The sequence below is a fragment of the Somniosus microcephalus genome, chromosome 1 (genome assembly GCF_052327205.1).
Source record: "Somniosus microcephalus isolate GS21.2 chromosome 1, FLI_Smic_1.0, whole genome shotgun sequence".
Lineage (NCBI taxonomy): Eukaryota > Metazoa > Chordata > Chondrichthyes > Squaliformes > Somniosidae > Somniosus > Somniosus microcephalus.
Genome location: NC_140987.1, coordinates 142281420 through 142302189, shown reverse-complemented (window position 1 = coordinate 142302189; position 20770 = coordinate 142281420). Strand labels below are relative to the sequence as shown.

At 46.8% G+C, this 20770-nt stretch overlaps 1 protein-coding gene across 1 annotated transcript in view; it reads left to right on the top strand.

Moving 5' to 3' along the window:
* Positions 1–20770, top strand: part of cyp1d1 (cytochrome P450, family 1, subfamily D, polypeptide 1) — a 145808-nt gene that overhangs the window by 82023 nt on the left and 43015 nt on the right. Inside the window, exon 4 of the mRNA XM_085986303.1 lies at positions 19144–19233. Coding sequence (XP_085842429.1) covers positions 19144–19233 — 90 coding nt within the window. The remainder of the gene's footprint in view (positions 1–19143; positions 19234–20770) is intronic.

Sequence of the window (20770 nt, the reverse complement as noted above, 5' to 3'; positions counted from 1 at the left end):
CTATACCTGCATGCTCACTTTTTGTGTTTCATGTACTAGGACCCCCCGATCCCTTTGTAGCGCAGCATTTTGTAGTCTTCACTCCATTTAAATAATAATTTGCTTTTTCATTCTTCCTTCCAAAATGGATAACCTCACATTTTCCCACATTATACTCCATCTGCCCACTCACTTAACCTATCTATATGCTTTTGCAGATTCTTTGGGCTAGATTTTGCCAGGCCCGAGGAGGCGGTATTGGAGACGTGTGAGGTGGTAAAATCGTAAAAAATGGCGGGCGGGCCTGATCCCGCCTCCATCCCGCCTCCGAGCAACTTTTCCACATACATGTTTTCTGATCACATTTCCATCCCACCTTCAAAAGGCGGGATAGGCCCTTAAGGTCCTTAACAACCACTTAATTGCCTCTATTATCCCATTTTGAGAGGCCTTTCTGATTTTTAGACATTTCCCCCATCCTCCACACCTCCTCTGGAACACACCAGGTAATCCTGGTGTCCTCACAATTGGATTGCTTACTAACAGCACCAGCTCCACCATTACAAAAGAGTTTTCACCGATGATCATTTGCAAGTGGCAGAACTTTGTTGTCTCAGGCCTGGGCGAACTTTTAGCAGGCCTACTCATTGTTGTGAAAGTTTGGAGCCTGACACCCATCTCCAGTGTGACCTCCTGGGAAACCCCTCTCCCCACCTTGACTGAGCGCTTCCTCAACTGAGGCATATAACAGAAGCATGGCGACCATTTCATTCCTTTCCTCCTGTACATCAGATTCAGACGAAGACCAGCCGTGGCAGCAGCAGAACCATGAACAACAGCAGCACCAACAGCAGGAGCATCAACAGGAGCACCAAGCTGCTAGTCACCCACCTGAAGCTGCACAGGCCAGAAGGTGCCAGCGTGCGACAACATTGCTGCCCGGGATGCAAGGGATGCACTCACGTTGGCCAGATTTGATTAGCCTGCACAATCAAACACTTTTGTCTCGCAGCTTCTTACCAGAGCATCAACAACAGTTGAACCTGTGGATTCCTATCACTCTGACCACCATACAGACAATTGCAAGGCACCCTAAGTCCTCAATGTGAAAGTCCCATTTGCAAAATGGTACAGACCACAACTTCAACAGTTTGCCATCAAATCTGTTTATAATACAATGACAATGATGGCTAGTCCAAATACAACACATCACAGCACCCAAGTGACTACCCTTGTGACTACTTGTGCTTTATCTTCCTCTTACGCGTGTTCCTGCGTGGTGCTTCCCCTGTGGCTTCAGCAGATGTGGAGGCCCCTTGCTCACTTTCTTGCTGCTCCTGTCTCAATGCCTTTGGCAGCCGTCCTCTGGGGTGGCGAACCTGTGTGGGCTCGCTAACAGTCTGCTGCTCCTGCGGCTGTGCAGGGGCTGAGACGCCCATCTCAGTTGGGTGAAGAGTCTGGTGGGGCTCTGACCGAGGGCTCTGCAGTGGCATGGTCATGTGAGCGCTTGGAGAGGAGCCCCCACTTCCTTGTTGTGTGCCACCAACATCCCTCTCATGGGTCAGCCCCACTTCAAAGCTAGCAAGTGGCTTGAGAGCACCTTACTGCACTTCAGGGTGGCCATGAGGACCCGTTTCTGCACTGGAAGTCCGACTCCAGAGGACTTCCATGAAGGTCTGGTTTGTATGCTCAATAGCAGACCATCGCTCCTCAAGAGATGTCATTCTATTCTGAACAGTTACCATGTTTTCCATACCCTGGCGACTAAGCTCCTCCATGGCCGTAGCCATCCTCTCCTCTACTGTAGCCATCCTCTCCTCTACGGTAGCCAGCCTTACCATGGAGTTAGCCATCCTTTCCACAGAGGTTGCCGTCCTTTCCACGGTGATGCGTTCATGCGCCAATGCCTCCACAAAGGCTCTGCTCATGTTCGCGATGGACTCCTCCATTCGCTCCACACTCGCAGTGACCCTAGAGGCAAAACCTGCTAGACACTTCTGCACCTGTTCCTGGAGTTCCAGCACCGCTCTCCTTCTGGATGGACCCGGAGGCACAGGGTCGACATGCAGCTGAGCCGAGCTGGCAGAGTCCTGTGCCCTCCGACGAGGACTCTCCACTGTTGACCCTGTATCCACCATCTGCTGATGCTCACTTGTGAGCTGTGATACCCCAGGTGCCAACAGTACCCTATCTTGCGAAGGTCCCACCGAGGGGTGAGTGTCTGCACTGGTGCTGGGTGCGCTGAATTCTGCTGACGCTGAGGTTGCAGCTTTCTCTGAGGAGTCTTGAAGCTCAGGCTCTTCCTCCTGGACAGTGGGGATGGGGATTTTCGATGGTTCTGTGGGGGAGTAAAGGAAAGAGTTAGAGATGTGAGGTCAAGGTTACATACACATTGAATACTGCAGATGATCCTAAGTCAATCTGATAGGGCATCAGATTCATTATCAGTGACTCATGCAATGTCAATGAGAGAGATGCCAACCTATTCTGTCACCAGCTTGCTGTGATGCGCCCATCTGTCCATCCCCCACTTGGGAATCCTCCTCGATCCTGGCAATTTCCAAGGCCACCTCCTCCCAGTCGGTGAGCTGGGCTACTGAGGGTGGCCCTCCTCCTGTCATGGCTCTTTCCCTCTTATTGTGGGCTCTCTTTCCCTCTTATTGTGGGCTCTCTTTTCCTGCAATGAGGGACACAAGTGGAGTTTGAGTGAGAATGAAGGAGTGAGTGTAGAGAATCCATAGCGTAGATGCTTAGAAGGAGACAGAGGACCCTCCCTGTGTGTTGTAAGTTGTTGTCATTGCATCACAGTGATAGGGAGTGTGAGGGCTGCATGGTCGAATAGTTAAGTGAATGTGACCATAGAGAGAGAGGGAATGGGTAAGGGTGCAGGGATGTAAGTGTCAAGTGGGATGTGGAGGAAGAGGTTGGCAAAGCAGAGTGCTGGTGAGGAGAGGTGATGGGGATCAGATTGAGGGTGTTGTGAAAGTCATACTCACTTTTCTTGTGCAGAGAAGGTCATGAAACCTCTTTTCGCACTGCAGCCAGGTTTTGCGGCGATTTGATATGGACTTGACCTCCTCGGCTACTTGTAGCCACACAGCTTTAGTCTGCTGTGGTGGCTTTTTTCTCCCTGAGGAAGGGAAGAGCACCTCCTTATTAGATCTTGCTCCCTGCATCAGAGCTTGGAGGGAGGGCTCATCAAAGCAAGGTGCACACTTTTGCTTGCCGGTGGACATGGTCAGTAAATGAAGTCCTTCATACAATTTCCAAAGCATTTCCAGTCTCCAGAAGAAGCAAGGCTGCTTGTCGGCCTTAAATCCAGCAGCACTGATGACGTCATCGGAGGCGACTTTATGTATGAAAAGGCTCATTGGGCCCGGGATTCCCACACGCTGGAAATCTATTGCCTAATTAGGGGAAAATCGCAATTTTTCAACACTTCACTTCGGAGTCGAAGTCCTGACACGAATTCCACCTGACACGCCCCAGCCCACCCACACTGGCAAAATCGAGCCCTTTGTGTCCTCCTCACAACTTGCTAACCCACCTATCTTTGTATCATCAGCAAATTTGGCTACAGTACACTCAATCCCTTCATCCAAGTCATTAATATAGATTGTAAATAGTTGAGGCCCCAGCACTGATCCCTGTGGCACCCCATTAGTTACTGATTGCCAACCGGAAAATGACCCATTTATCCCGACTCTCTGTTTTCTGTTAGTTTGCCAATCCTCTATCCTTGCCAATATATTACCCCCAACCCCGTGCGCTCTTACCTTGTGCAGTAACCTTTTATGTGGCACCTTATCGAATGCTTTCTGGAAATCCAAATGCACTACACCTACTGGCTCACCTTTATCCACTCTGTTTGTTACCTGCTCAAAGAACTCTAACAAATTTGTCAAACACGATTTCCCTTTCATAAAACCATGTTGACTCTGCTTGATTGTCTTAAGATTTTCTAAATGTCCTGCTATTACCTCCTTAATAGTTGATTCCGGCATTTCCCTAATGACAGATGTTAGGCTAACTGGCCTATAGTTTCCTGCTTTCTGTCTCCCTCCTCTCTTGAATAGTGGTGTTACATTTGCGGTTTTCCAATCCGCTGGGACCTCTCCAGAATGCAGGGAATTTTGGTAGATTACAACCAACGCATCCACTGCAGCCACTTCTTTTAAGATCCCAGGATGCAGGCCATCAGCTCCAGGGGACTTGTCAGCCTTTAGCCCCATTAGTTTGCCCAGTACTTTTTCTCTAGTGATAGAGATGGTTTTAAGTTCCTCCCTCCCTATAGCCCCTTGATAATCTATTATTATTGGGATGTTTTTAGTGTCTTCTTCCGTGAACACCGATCCAAAATAATTGTTTAGAGTCTCTGCCATTTCTCTATTTCCCATTTTTAATTCCCCAGTCTCATCCTCTAAGGGACCAATGTTTACTTTAGCTACTGTCTTGCTTTTTGTATACCTGTAGAAGCTCTTACTGTCTGTTTTTATATTATTTGCTAGTTTGCTCTCATACTCTATCTTCTCCCTCTTTAATTTTTTTAGTCATCCTTTGCAGGTTTCTAAAAATTTCCCAATCCTCTGGCCTAACACTAATCTTTGCAATATTGTATGCCTTTTCTTTCAATTTGATACCATCCTTAACTTCCTTAGTTAGCCACGGATGGCGCATCCTTCTCGTAGAGCCTTTCTTTCTCACTGGAATGTACCTTTGCTGAGATTTATGAAATATGAATTAAATGTCTGCCACTGCTGATCTACCGTCTTACCCTTTAATCTATTTTCCCAGTCCACTTTACCCAACTCTGTCCTCATACCCTTGTAATTGCCTTTATTTAAGTTTAGGACACTAGTTTCAGACCCAAGTTTCTCATCCTCAAACTGAATTTGAAATTCTACCATGCTATGATCACTCTTTCCTAGGCGATCCTTTACTATGAGATCATTAATTAATCCTGTCTCATTACACATTGCCAGATCTAAAATAGCTTGCTCCCTGGTTGGTTCTTCAACGTATTACTCTAAGAAACCATCCTGAAACACTCTATGATCTTGTCCTCAAGGCTACCCTTGCCAATTTGATTTGTCCAATCTATATGATGATTAAAATCGCCCATGATTATTGCAGTATCTTTCTTACAAGCCCCCATTATTTCTTGATTTATACTCTGTCCTACAATATAGCTACTGTTAGGGGGCCCACCAGTGACTTCTTACCCTTACTATTTCTTATCTCCACCCAAATTGATTCTACATCTTGAGCTTCTGAGCAATATTATTCTGCACCACTGCAGTGATCTCATCGTTTATTAACAGAGCTACCCCACCTCCTTTTCCATTCTGTCTATCCTTCCAAAATGTCATATACCCCTGAATATTCAGTTCCCAGCCTTGGTCACCTTGCAACCATGTCTCTGTAATGGCTATTAGATCATACCCATTTATTTCTATTTGTGCCGTCAACTCATCTATCTTGTTACGAATGCTGCGTGCATTCAGATAAAGAGCCTTTACTTTTATCTTATCATTTTTCCTTACTAGGACTCTATTTTCTGTTGCACTCTTATGCTTGTATGCTCTGCCCCTTCCTGATACATTCTGGTTATTGTTACCCCTGTCATTACCCTGCACTATTGCCTTCTCCTTTCTCTTTGCCTTCCTAAATGCCCCTTTACCTGAACCTCTATCTTCTATTTCCAGCTTAGCTTTTCTCCCTTCTGATTCTACCCTAAGGCTCCTATGGAATCTAAAGCCCTCCCTGCTACACCATCTCTCCAGCCACGCATTTATCTGCTCTATCTTCATATTTCTGTACTCACTAGCACGTGGCACTGGTAGTAATCCGGAGATTACTACATTTGAGGTCCTGCTTTTTAACCTCTTTCCTAGCTCCCTAAACTCTGCCTGCAGGAACTCATCCCTCTTTCCACCTATGTCGTTGGTACCGATATGGACCACGACCTCTGACTGTTCACCCTCCTCCGTCAGAATGTCCTGCAGCCGTTCAGTGACATCCTTGACCCTGGAACCAGGGAGGCAACATACCATCCTGGAGTCATGTCTGCGGCCGCAGAAACGCCTGTCTGCTCCCCTAACTATTGAATCCCCTATCACTATTGCTCTCCCTCCCCTCTTCCCCACCCCCTGTGCAGCTGAGCCTTCTATGGTGCTGTGGACTTGGCTCTGGCTGCACTCCCCAGAGGTCCCATCGCCCTCACCAGTACTCAGCACTGAATACTGGTTGGTGAGCAAGATGGTCTCAGGGGACTCCTGCACTACCTGCCTGGTCCTCCTCTTCTATCTGGCAGTCACCCATTCCCTCTCCGCCTGCACATTCTTAAGCTGCGGGGAAACCACCTCCTGCAATGTGTTATCCACGTAACTCTCAGCCTCGCGGATGCACAGCAGTGACTGCAGCCGCCGCTCAAGCACGGTAACCCGGTGCTCGAACTGCTGTAGCTGGTGACACTTCCTGCACATGTGGTCATCCAGACCACGGGAGGTGTCCAGGACTTCTCACATGGTGCAGGATGTGCATTCCACGGGTGTGAGCTGCCCTGCCATACCTCTACTTAACAGACAATTTACTAACCTAGCTGGAATAATCTTAAAACTTTAAGAGAGCCAAGTATAAACACTTACCAGCTACTCACCAATCAGCTCCCTCCCCTTGTGCCGATGTCACTTTTTGACTTCTGACATCACTCTTTCAAAATTCTGCCGGTGCTGAGTTGGTACCGCTGCCGCCTCACAGCTCCTCCTAGGTCCGCTCTGCTGCCGCCCCTGCTTTGGGGCCTACCTGCGCCTCGGGCTCCCTTTACACGCTGCCGCCGCCTCACCGGTCCTCCAAGGTCCGCTCTGTCGCCACCGCCGCTATTTGTCCCCTTACTCCACATGCCCTAACCTTTGTCATGAGCCTATCGTGTGGTACCTTATTGAGGACCTTTTGAAAATTCAAGTATATGACATCTATATTACCCTTGTCTACTCTTTCCATTACCTCTTCAAAGAATTCTATCAAGTTAGTTAAGCATGAAATATCCTTTTTGAAATCCATGCTAATTATTTTTATTATACTTTCTGTCTCTCGATGCTCTTCTATCACTTCTTTTAGTATAGATTCCACTATCTTTGCCACCACTGACATTAAGATGCCTGGTTTATGGTTCCCAGGTTTTGTTTTATCTCTCTTTTTATACATAGGAACAGCAGTTGCTGTCTGCCAGTCCTCTGGCACTACCCCATATTCTATGGAACTTTTGTATATATAAACTAGTGCCACTGCTATCACCTCCTTAATTTCCGTGAGTATGCCTGGGTACATACCATGCTGGGGTTTTATCCTCTTTCAGTTTTGCTAGTTTGTCAATTATTTTCTTCCTTTCTATCCCAATTGTATTAATATTCTTTTTAAGCTCATCTTCTAGTGAAGTGTCTATTTTATTATCTTTTTTAGTAAAAACTGAGATGAACTAGTTAGTTAATACTTCTGCCATTCCTCTGACATTACCTGCGAATTTATTTTGCTTATCTTTTAGTGGCCCTATCCCGACTTTAATTTTCCTTTTGTTATTTATGTGTCTACAGAACACTTTATTATTCCTTTATCTATATTGCTTGACAATTTGATTTTGTAATTTCTCTTTGCCTTCCTGATGGTTTTTTTTTTAACTTCTCTCCTAATTCTTCGTATCCCTTAAAGCCTACCTCTTTGACGAAGCTTTTGGTCATCTGCCCTAATATCTCCTTATGTGGCTCGGTGTCAAATTTTGTTTGATAACACTCCTGTGAAGGGCCCTGGGATTTTTTACTACATTAAAGGCACTATATAATTAAAAGTTGTTGTTGTAATCCATTTTGTCCTCCTCCTTTAGTATATAAGTACTTCTATGTCTTTTTCTTTAGATTCAATTTTCTCTTTAGTTCTTTATTTATCCACAGTGCCCCATAATTAACTTGCTTGTTTTTGGCTTTTAGTTTCGTTTGATTTCACATTGTTTTTCTGTCTCTTTGTTTTTCAAGATTTTTGGCCCAGTTTACGTTCTTTAGATCCACCCTCATTTCCTCATAATTTGCTCTTTTCCAATCTATTACCTTTGTCTTTTTCCTATTTATGTCAGTCTCGATCCTAATCTTGAACCTTACCATGTTATGATCACTACTACTAAGATGCTCTCCTGCTCTTACTTCTCCTATTTGCTCTGGTTCATTACCCATTACAAGATCCAGCAATTATTATTTTCTTGTTGGACTTCTTACGTACTGAGTGACAAAGAAGTCTTGTATACACTGTAAAAACTCGATTCCCTTTGCTGCTTTCACTACTACTTCCTGTCAATTTATTTGGGGGTAGTTGAAATCTCCCATGATTATTATGCTATGCCTGCTGCTCACCTCATTCATTTGCTAAGTATTTCTTTCTCCAATTCCCTTCCACTATTTGGTAGTCTATATTATACCCCTATTAGGGTGATGTATCCCTTATCTTTTAACTCAGTCCATATGGATTTTGTATCTATCTTACTACTAATTACATCCTTTTTTCTACTGCCATTATTTTATTTTTATCTAGTACAATGATACATATACAAATTATTTAGAATTTTGTTTAGATTGATTCCAGGAATGGTCCACCAGATAGGTCAGTCAGCATAAACATCAGGCTGTTTTACTTTTGCATGTCAAATTACTTTTGAGACCATAACATTTGTTGAGGACTGGTCAAAGGTAACGTTTCCTCATGGCCGCGCAGCTCTCTGCCGGTCTCGCGCAGCCCGGGACCGGCTTTTTCAATGTTAAATTTCACGCATGCGCAAAACTGTGAATGGGCTGTGCAGCCCCTTAAAGGGCCACATGCCCCCCAAAAAATTAGGGGGAACATTGGTCAAGGGTAGTCCTGACCATGATGATAGAATACATTTCACTCATTGCATCCAGCAGGGGACTTAGCTAATATATATTCAGGTACCCCAGCTTCTGCATCAAGGGGGCTTTTCATTCAAGGTGGTAATTTTGGCAGCCTGGTGAACTAATTCTCAATGCCCAGGGTTGAGGAACAGATCAGAGAACAGTCTTTAGAGTTGCATTTTCTTGGTGTCACACTTGGCAGAAACACTGCTTACACATGTAAAAGGGGTTTCCGCTGATGTTCTGGAGGAGGAGTGGGAGAAACACCAAGTAAATTCACTCCTATATTTACTCCCTCTGGAAAGTCAGTTTGAAACAGTGAGACACAGAGCTTCCTCTGTAGTCAGCTAGTGAGACTGAGAGTTGAGACCTAGGTTTGAACACATAGGGCTGGATTTTCTCAGCCCCAAGGAGGCGGGTATGGAGGCAGGACTGCCGGGAGAGTTGCAGAATTTGGGGGTGGGTGGCAAACCTCCGTGCCCTCTTGCCAGGAGGTGGAAAGCCGTCCTGCCCCGGGTCCCGTCTCCTTGGAGGCGGGAAAGGATTAAAGCCTGATAATCTACATCCGAGGGTACTTAAGGAAGTGGCCCTAGAAATAGTAGATGCATTGCTAGTCATCTTCCAAAGTTCTATAGACCCTGGAACAGTTTCCATGGATTGGAGGGTAGCTAATGTTACCCCACTGTTCAAAAAAGGTGGTAGAGAGAAAACGGGGAATTACAGACCGGTAAGCCTGACATCGGTAGTGGGGAAAATGCTAGAGTCCATTATAAAAGATGTAATAGCAGGGCACTTGGAAAACAGTGACAGGATCGGACAAAGTCAACATGGATTTACAAAAGGTAAATTGTGCTTGACTAATCTACTGGAATTTTTTGAGGATGTAACTGGTAGAATAGATAGGGGAGAACCAGTGGATGTGGTGTATTTGGACTTTCAGAAGGCTTTCGATAAGGTCCCGCATAAGAGATCAGCGTGTAAAGTTAAGGCACATGGGATTGGGGGCAAGGTACTGACTTCGATAGAGAACTGGTTGGCAGACAGAAAACAAAGAGTTGGAATAAACAGGTCTTTTTCCGAGTGGCAAGCAGTGACTAGTGGGGTACCGCAGCGATCGGGCCTAGGACCCCAGCTATTCACAATATATATTAATGATCTAGACAAGGGAACTAGATGTAATATCTCCAAGTTTGCAGACGACACAAAGCTGGGTGGGCGTGTGTGCTGTGAGGAGGATGCCGAGAAACTCCAGTATGATTTGGACAGGTTAGGTGATTGGGCAGATGCATGGCAGATGCAGTATAATGTGGATAAATGCGAGGTTATCCACTTTGGTGGCAAAAACAGGAAGGCAGATTATTATCTGAACGGCAATAGATTGGGAGAAGGGGAAGTGCAATGAGACCTGGGTGTCCTTGTGCACCAGTCGCTGAAGGTAAGCATGCAGGTGCAGCAGGCGGTTAAGAAGGCAAGTGGTATGTTGGCCTTTGTAGCGAGAGGGTTCAAGTACAGGAACAAGGATGTCTTGCTGCAGTTGTACAGGGCCTTGGTGAGACCACACCTTGAGTATTGTGTGCAGTTTTGGTCGACTTATCTGAGGAAGGATGTTCTTGCTATGGAGGGAGTGCAGCGAAGATTCACCAGACTGATACCTAGGATGGCAGGAATGACGTATGAGGAGAGATTGGGTCGATTGGGCTTATACTCGCTGGAGTTTAGAAGAATGAGAGGGGATCTCATTGAAACTTATAAAATTCTAACAGGACTAGACAGACTAGATGCTGGAAGGATGTTCCTGATGGCGGGGGAGTCTAGAACCAGGGGTCACAGTCTAAAGATTAGGGGTAAGCCATTTAGGACAGAGATGAGGAGGAATTTCTTCACCCAGAGAGTGGTGAACCTGTGGAATTCTCTACCACAGAAGGCAGTTGAGGCCAATTTATTAAATATATTCAAGAAGGAGTTAGATATATTTCTTAAGGCTAAAGGGATCAAGGGATATGGGGAGAAGCCAGGGACAGGGTACTGAGTTTGGATGATTAGCCATGATCTCATTGAATGGCGGAGCAGGCTCGAGGGGCTGAATGACCTACTCCTGCTCCTATCATCTATGTTTCTATGTTTCTAACTGCCTGTTAACAGGTAGTTAATAGGCAGAAAATAGGATTATCCCCATTTTTCCTGCTGAAGTGCGGGCTTTCCGACCTGGGGGCACCCCGCCGGGGTGTAGGAGGTGAGTAGGGGTCTGAAAGTGCGATGTAGAGGTGAGTGATTTGTGCAAGTGTGGAGTGGTAAATATGTGAGGTGAGTGTAAAGTGTTAGAAAATGTTAACTTACTGTTGTTTCTCCCTACAGCCTTCAGCCGCTGTGGAGCCGTAGTCTCCGAGATCGCCATTGTAGAGATTACAGACTGGCTGTTGGATCCTCCGACCCAACAGCCAGCTGATTTCTACAAAGTAGAAAGTTTTGAAGAGTCCTGAACACAAGCACTCATCAAACTACACAGAATGTCGGTATTTGACAGCTTCACAGAGCTGTCAAACAATTACATTTCTTCTTTCAAAAGTTCTTGACAGATGACACGTCATACATTGACATGCTCTATCGCTGACTTCCCCCTAATTGGCCTGCTGAGCCCTCTGGGCGGGCTTAATAAGTTCAATCAGGGGAAAAGCCCGCTGGTTTGCCAGAAGCTGATGGAAGCGGGACTGAAACTGGGCAAGCAGCAGTCCCACCTCCAACATATCTTCATTCATAAAATCCAGCCCCAACAGTCTTTAATGGAGTCAATCAGTGCCAGTTACCTTGGGGAGAGTTAACTTTTAATGTGATTTAGCCTATAATAGTGGGACAGTATTGTTGGTTTATGGTATGAAGAATAGTAGCAGTCAGTTGTATCTAATTGGAAAACCGTACTTTGTTAATTCATGTACTCGATATAAAATAAGCCAGTTTGCTGGTTTAAAATTATGTTTTGTCTCACTAGCATGCTTTTCAGTATACCTTGCATAAAGGCAGTAGAATGAAAGAACTTGCATTTATATAGCCCCTTTCACATCCTTAGTAGCACGCAGTCCAGTTTGATGGAGTACTGCTTCTACAGAATACTAAACTTGGAATTTGGTAAGTGAGAGAATTTGGTGCTGTTCTGGTATTTAAAAAAAAAAACAGGGAGCAGTCCGAGAGAGGGAGCGTGAGACAGTGATACCTGAGAGCTGAGGTTTCGAGACATTAATTAAAATTAATAGATTAAACAAGATACTAATTCGCTTCTGAAAGAGGGAATAGACATTTTTTAGATCATGAATGGGCAGCTGATACCTGTTGCTTGCAATTCCTGCGCCATGTGGGAACTTCAGGACACTTCATGTGTCTTGGGGGGGACCATGTGTGTAGGAAGTGTTTCCAGCTGCTTGAGCTCGAGCTTAGGGTTTCCGAGCTTGCAGGGCAGCTGGAGTCACTGCGGAGCATCAGGGAGCCTGAGAGTTTCCTGGGCCATACATTCCAGGAGGTGGCCACCCCACAGACGGAGAGTTCAGGATAGTAAATGGATGGCCATCCAGAAGAGTAGGAGAGGGCAGGAAGTGCAGGAGTCTTCAGGGTGTGTGTCACTCTCAAACCAGTATGCAGCATGGGAGACTGCTGGGAGTGACAACACCTTGAAGGAGTGCAATCCAGACCATGGCACCAATGGGCAAGGGACTGCACAAGGGGGAACGAGAAAGTGTAGAAATGCAGTTGTTATAGGAGATTCCATAGTTAGGGGGACAGACAGGCATTTCTGTAACAGTCACTGTGAGTCCCGCAAGGTGTGTTGCCTCCCTGGTGCCAGGGTAAAGGACATCATGGAGAGGGTTCTGCAGGGGGAAGGGAGTGAGTCAGAAGTTGTGGTACACATCGGTACCAATGACATATAGAGGGCAGGTATTGAGGTCCTACAGTCAGACTTTCAGGAGCTAGGGAGGAAGTTAAAAAGTAGGACCTCAAAGGTAGTAATCTCTGGATTACTCCCAGTGCCACGCGCCACCAAGAGTAGAGATATGAAGATAGGGAGGATCAATGCATTGCTTGAGGCATGGTGCAGGAGGCAGGGCTTCTGATTCTTGGGGCATTGGGACCAGTTCTGGGACAGGAGGCGCCTATTCAAAAGGAACGGGTTGCACCTCAACAGGACTGGAACCAATGTCCTCGCAGGGAGGTTCACTAGTGTGGTGAATAAGGTTGGTAAGCTACAAGCACAATTAGCCATGTGGAAATATGATATAGTGGCAATAACGAAAACGTGGCTTAAAAATGATGAGGATTGGGTGCTTAATATTCATGGATACAAGGGGATAGGGGGTTTTGCCGGCACTCAGGGGGTGGGTTTGGAGGTGGGACTGCTGGAAAAATTGCAATGATTGACAGCGGGTCCCAAGCCCGCTGTCAACCCACCTCCATACAATCTTCCCAAGTGTCGGGTCCCCGATTTGCGCAGGGACCTGACATCTAGCGGCGGGAAGAGGATTATAGGCACTTAACTACTTGTTAACAGGTAGTTAATAGGCAGTTAAGAGGCTTTTTTCAATCTTGCCAGGTCGGCTGCAGGCTTCCCGACATCTCGACACCATGCCAGGTAAGTGTGGCGTGCTGTAGGTCTACTGTAAGGTTTGTGCATTGATGACAGCTGCAGAAGTGATGTGACAGATCCAATGGTACACTGGTGAGTTTCAGAGATAAGAAAATGTTGGGAAAATATTTTTTTTATGTATTTAGACTTTTCTGTAGGTAACAAGGTTTGAAGTGTTTGTGTAGTCCCACCTCATTGGGAGAACCTCTCTCACCAGTGACAGATCGCTTCTGTAACCTCACCTGCAGCTGCCAGCTGTATTATCCTAAGGAGAGAGTCACTGGAGAGCCTGGGAGCAAGGGCTCACCTTTGTACAGTGATTGGCAGTGTTTGCAGCATCTCAGTGCTGTCAAACAATGAAAAATCATCAGTCAAAAAAATATGTGTGTATCCCCTTTAAGAAAACCAGCAGATGACGCGTCATCAACTGATATCATCTGACACTGGCTTTCTCTTAATTGGCCGGCAAGCCCGCAGGGCGGGCTTAACAAGACCAATTGACGTAAAATAGCGTCTGTGCATCGGGCATCGTTGGGGGTGGGATCGGAACCTGGAAGGCAGCTGACCCTCTCCCAACTCGCACAGAAAGGTAAGATCGCGCCCAACGTTTTCAGAAAGGATAGGGAAGGAAAAAAAGTAGGTGGAGGCGCAATACTGATTAGGGAAGACATTGTAGTGTTGGAAAGAGAGAATATCCTTGAGGGGGCAAGGACAGAATCCATTTGGTTAGAGTTGAGAAGCAACTAGGGTATAATCACGCTATTGGGTGTATTCTATAGGCCTCCAAATAGCGAGAGAGAAGAGCAAATCTGCAGGGAAATCATTGAGATGTGAAAGAACTATAGAGTGGTGATATTGGGGGACTTTAATTACCCAAATATGATTAGGATAATGTTAGAGTAAAGGGAAAGGAGGGGGTGGAATTTTTGAAATGTGTTCAGGATCACTTCCTTGAACATTATGTTCTCTGGCCTATATATGACTCCAGACCCACAGCAATGTGGTTGACTCTTAACTGCCCTCTGAAATGGCCAAGCAAGCCACTCAGTTGTAACTAACCGCTACGAAACATAATAAGAATTAAACCGGACGGACCACCCGCCATCGATCTCGGCACCGGCTACGGACAAGGCAACGGCACACCCAGCCCAGTCGACCCTGCAAAGTCCTTCTCACCAACATCTGGGGACTTGTGCCAAAATTGGGAGAGCTGTCCCACAGACTAGTCAAGCAACAGCCTGACATAGTCATACTCACAGAATCATACCTTTCAGCCAATGTCCAAAACTCCTCCATCACCATCTCTGGGTACGTCCCATCCCACCGGCAGGGCAGACCCACCAGGGGTGGCGGCACAGTGGTATACAGTTGGGAAGGAGTGGCCCTGGGAATCCTCAACATTGACTCCAGACCCCATGAAGTCTCATGGCTTCAGGTCAAGCATGGGTAAGGAAACCTCCTGCTGATTGCCACCTACCACCCTCCCTCAGCTGATGAATCAGTACTCCTCCATGTTGAACACCACATGGAAGAAGCACTGAGGGTAGTAAGGGCACAGAATGTACTCTGGGTTGGGGACTTCAATGTCTATCATCAAGAGTGGCTCGGTAGCACCACTACTAACCGAGCTGGCTGAGTCCTGAAGACATAACTGCCAGTCTGGGCCAGGTGGTGAGAGAACCAACATGAGGGAGAAACCTACTTGACCTCATCCTCACCAATCTACCTGTCGCAGATGCATCTGTCCATGACAGCATTGGTAGCAGTGACCACCGCACAGTCATTGTGGAGATGAAGTCCCATCTTCACACTGAGAACACCCTCCATCGTGTTGTGTGGCACTACCATTGTGCTAAATGGGATAGATTCAGAACAGAACTAGCAGCTCAAAACTGGGCATCCATGAGGCGCTGTGGGCCATCAGCATCAGCAGAATTGTATTCCACCACAATCTGTAACCACATGGCCCGGCATATCCCTCACTCTACCATTACCACCAAGCCAGGGGACCAACCCTGGCTCAATAAGGAGTGTAGAAGAGCATGCCAGGAGCAGCACCAGGCGTACCTAAAAATGAGGTGCCAACCTGGTGAAGCTGCAACACAGGACTACATGCATGCTAAAAAGCGGAAGCAGCATGCTATAGACGGGGCTAAGCAATCCCACAATCAACGGATCAGATCAAAGCTCTGCAGTCCTGCCACATCCAGTTGTGAATGGTGGTGGACCATTGAACAACTAACGGGAGGAGGAGGCTCCATGAATATCCCCATCCTCAATGATGCTGGAGCCCAGCACGTGAGTGCAAAAAACAAGGCTGAAGCGTTTGCAATCATCTTCAGCCAGAAGTGCCGAGTGGAAGGTCCACATCGGCCTACTCCCATGGTTCCCACCATCACAGAAGCCAGTCTTCAGCCAATTCAATTCACTCCACGTGATATCAAGAAATGGCTGAGCGCACTGGATACAGCAAAGGCTATGGGCCCCGACAACATCCCCGGCAATCGTGCTGAAAACTTGTGCTCCAGAACTAGCCGCGCTTCTAGCCAAGCTGTTCCAGTACAGCTACAACACTGGCATCTATCCGACAATGTGGAAATCTGCCCAGGTATGTCCTGTCCACAAAAAGCAGGACAAATCCAATCCGGCCAATTACTGCCCCATCAGTCTACTCTCAATCATCAGCAAAGTGATGGAAGTTGTCATCGACAGTGCTATCAAGTGGCACTTACTCACCAATAACCTGCTCACTGATGCCCAGTTTTGGTTCCGCCAAGACCACTCTGCTCCTGACCTCATTACAGCCTTGGTCCAAACATGGACAAAGGAGCTGAATTCCAGAGGTGAGGTGAGTGTGACTGCCCTTGACATCAGGGCAGCATTTGACCGAGTGTGGCATCAAGGAGCCCTAGTAAAACTGAAGTCAATGGGAATCAGGGGGAAAATGCTCCACTGGCTGGTGACATACCTAGCACAAAGGAAGATGGTTGTGGTGGTCAAAGGTCAATCATCACAGCCGCAGAACATCGCTGCAGGAGTTCCTCAGGCAGTGTCCTAGGCCCAACCATCTTCAGCTGCTTCATCAATGATCTTCCCTGCAACATAAGGTCAGAAATGGGAATGTTCGCTGATGACTGCACAGTGTTCAGTGCCATTCACAACTCCTCAGATAATGATGCAGTCCATGCCCACATGCAACAACACCTGGATGACATTCAGGCTTGGGCTGATAAGTGATGGGTAACATTCGCACCACAGAAGTGCCAGGTAATGAATATCTCCAACAAACGAGAGTCTAACCACCTCCCCTTGACATTCAACGGCATTACCATCGCTGAATCCTCCACCATCAATATCCTGGGGGTCACCATTGACCAGAAACTTAACTGGACCAGCCACATAAATACTGTGGCAACAAGAGCAGGTCAGGGGCTGGGTATTCTGTGGCGAAGGTCTCACCTCCTGACTCCCCAAAGCCTTTCCACCATCTACAAGGCACAAGTAAGGAGTGTGATGAAATACTTTCTGTCCTAAATCGCAACTTCTACAAGAAGTAACTCAGGAAGTACTACTGAACGGCCAGCTGAGGGCACCGTCCGAGGAGTATAAATACTTGGGCGTGGGCCCAACTTGGCCAGAGACAATCTGGAAACAGGAAGCTAGTGACTACTAACGAGACCTCCATGTTTTGTTACAAGTCGATTAAAGCCTTGCTTTATGTACAACCAAATGCGTAGTGAGTCTTTATTACGTCACTCTCCACTTGCCTGGATGAGTGCAGCTCCAACAACACTCAAGAAGCTCAACACCATCCAGGACAAAGCAGCCCGTTTGATTGGCACCCCATCTACTACCTTAAACATTCACTCCCTCCACCACCGGCGTACCGTGACTGCAGTGTGTACCATCTACAAGATGCACTGCCGAGGCTTCTTCGGCAACACCTCCCAAACCCGTGCCCTCTTCCACCTGGATGGACAAGGGCAGCAGGCGTATGGGAACACCACAGCCACCAAGTTCCCTCCAAGTCACACACCATCCTGACTTAGAAATATATCGCCGATCCTTCATCGTCGCTGGGTCAAAATCCTGGAACTCCCTACCTAACAGCACTGTGGGAGTACCTTCACCACACGGACTGCAGCAGTTCAAGAAGGCGGCTCACCACCACCTTCTCGAGGGCACCTAGGGATGGCCAATAAATGCTGGCCTTGCCAGCGACGCCCACATCCTATAAGCGAATAAAAAAAAACATGTCCAGGGCCAGCGCTGCTATCGGCAGTGCTAAGGCCTTCATCAAAATGGCAGCCACCGAGTCCCGTGCCACAGAAGGGCACTAGAGTGGTGGCCACCATTTTTAGACCAAATTGCGGCAGTGACTTGTGACGGTAAGTGGGCCAATTTCTAGGCCTTTTTGTTTCACATCATAAAGAATGTCTTTCAGGAAAAGATCAGCCACTCATGACCACTTGAGGCATGTTTGGAACCACTTTTTTAAAATTGCTTTTAAGATGTGGGCAACACTGGCAAGGCTACATTTATTTCCCATCCCTAGAACTCTGCCACTTCCCCACAAACTATCAGGATATCTTACTTGCACAGCAGCTGCCCAAAAGGCACCCAGTTGGGACAAAGTAGTGACTGAGTCAGAAGGATTGTTACTGGGTGAAGCACTGGACACTGGTGAGAATGTGGACTTGGGAGTGGAAGAGAGGGAGTGTGCTATTCTACCATGAAGGGTGGAGAAATGATTGGCCATGGTCGAGGAGTCTCAGGACTAACATCTTAGGGGCCCAATCTTGAAAAGAGATAAAATTGTGGAACACAATCTCATGTGCAAGCAGTGGAAACTATTTCTCAGAGCTCAACTAGATGTATTCAGGCATCTAAAATGAGACTTTAGAATTCCTACAATCTGCTCTATGACCCATTTTGTAGTGGCACGGGCTTCATCATATCTGTTATCCTCCCCTATTTGCGGAAGCCTTACTGGAGTCATCAGCCATGATGACAGGGGATAGCCCCGATCACCGATCAACCACCTTGATATATGGCTCCAAGTCACGAGGGCTGGTATGGTAGAATGTTACATGATGAAAGCACCATGGCAGCTTCCTGATTATTTGGCATTGCACACTAGCTGCATATTAAAAAAATAAAATCTTTTTTTCATAGAATTGTAATAAACAAAATGTTCAAAGAAATAGTGAATTGTAGAGTGTGCTAATGCATTAATTAATGTATGTTTTGGTCTTTTTAGTTTGGGTGCCAGTGGTCTGCAGTGATTAACAAATCAGCAAATTAGCAAATCAGCACAGCACACCAGAGTACCCAGTTTGACCACTTAGTAAGTCAGTTGGTACTAGGTGTTGAGCAGCTAATCAGCAGTCCTTGAAGGTGGGACATGAATAGCCCCGCAAAAATCTTCCAGTCCATCTGTTACCTGCCCCCAACCCCCAGATTGCCAGTGGGTAGCTTGCCCACTATCAACGTATATTGGAAAATCGTGGGCTTGTTGCCTGCAGTTTTCTGATGTGCGCTGCCAGCAAACATTGATAATTTAAGCCGATTCCTCCATATTTTAATGTGGTTTAAAAGATGCGTGTGGTTCAGATATAGAATTGAAATTGTTTTGTATTGCAGGTTTTGATACAATATCAACTGGTTTGCAGTGGTGTTTCCTGTACCTTATACGCTATCCAGAAATCCAAACAAGGATGCAAGAGGAAATTGGTAAAGCATAAATTTCAGTACAATGATTTAAAAAATCAGCTGTGTTAGTGCCGGGACATTTACTGCTGCAGTGAATTAGAAAACTGTAATTTTACCTTTTAGACTGGGGATTAAATCCATCCTCTTCTGATGGGGGAAAAGTCTCCTCTGTCTGCTGTCTATACAAGTTTAACATAAACTGTTTTGAAAATATCAACCTGGCTGCTAGCAAGAGTGGGATCACAGCACAAAACTCTCCATGATATAACACAAACTGGCAGAGACACAATAAGGATGCCTGGTGTGGGGATTGAAAAGAACACACTGGGGTGAATTTTAACATCCAAAAATGGGTGGTTTGGAGTTGGATCAGCAACATTCCCCCTAAGGTGTGCGGGCACACGGTCACATGGCCACTCATCAACCTCGAGGTCCCATGTGGGCCGCTCACAAGCTGTTGCGGCTGGAAGAGATACCGTGCATGCGTGAACCGTGCAGTAAATTTAAAGGGACTGCGCACGGAAAAAAAAAATGAAAGGGAACATTATGCGTCAGAGGTTAAAATTTTAAATCTCAAACCCGACCCCAACCCACCCACTTCTCAGCTTAACGGAGGCAGGACAGGGTACGTGCAGCCAACCCGCTTCCAGGAGGTGGGTTGGCAATTTAAATATTGTAAGGATGCTGGCAGCCTCTGATTTAATCTACAGGTTTAACTGTGGCCGGCCAGGTCTCCCAGGCCTCGGAAAACCTGGCAGCTGGAGGGAGATGAGGACAGTTTCGGGGAGAAGGCAAGTGCTTTTACAGCACTGCTTGTGGGCCAGGAGGAACAGGAGTGCTCCCCCCACCCCAATGATCGAACCCCCTACCCCAACCACCAATCCCCCCCCCCGCATGATATCTTCCAACCCCCCCCCCCAAATAGAGCTACCTACTCTCAGCCCAGCTCGGCTACGGCCTTGTGCTGTAGCATTTCCTGCTCACCAAGCAGCCTGCCTGTCAATCCGGCTGGCTGTGGGTGGCAAACTGACGGAAAAAAATTTAAAGGCATCCTGCAGTAACTACAGGAGGTTCGGGAAACCCGTACCAGCCACATAAAAGTTCAGAGCCACAGTCAGCTTGACAGCCACTTGCCCTACTTTAATGTTGCAGTTGTGGCTGCAACAGTTGGCAGATTTCAGCCACGACCTTTTTAGTGAAGCGACGATGTCTCAAGCATTGGTCCTCGCTGAAGGTGAGGTAAGAGAATTGGTCCCTATAGACCGTCTGCGGATATGGCCTCCTGCTGGGAGCCCTTGTACTACCCGCCCCCCCCCACTACTCCTCTCACTATTCTAGCTATTTGTTCTGCTCTGTGTGGCCTTTTTTATTTCTCCCAGTCATGCTCGATTCCAAGAGAATGCTCTACCAGGCCACCCATGTCTGGAAGCAACTTGTTTCAGCACAAGCTTTTAATTCAACAAAAACGTACTTCAGCACCACCAGACCACTCCTTGTAGACTATTGAAACTTTAGACAAGCATAGGAGTTCTCCAAAAACACATGCAATTGCACTAGC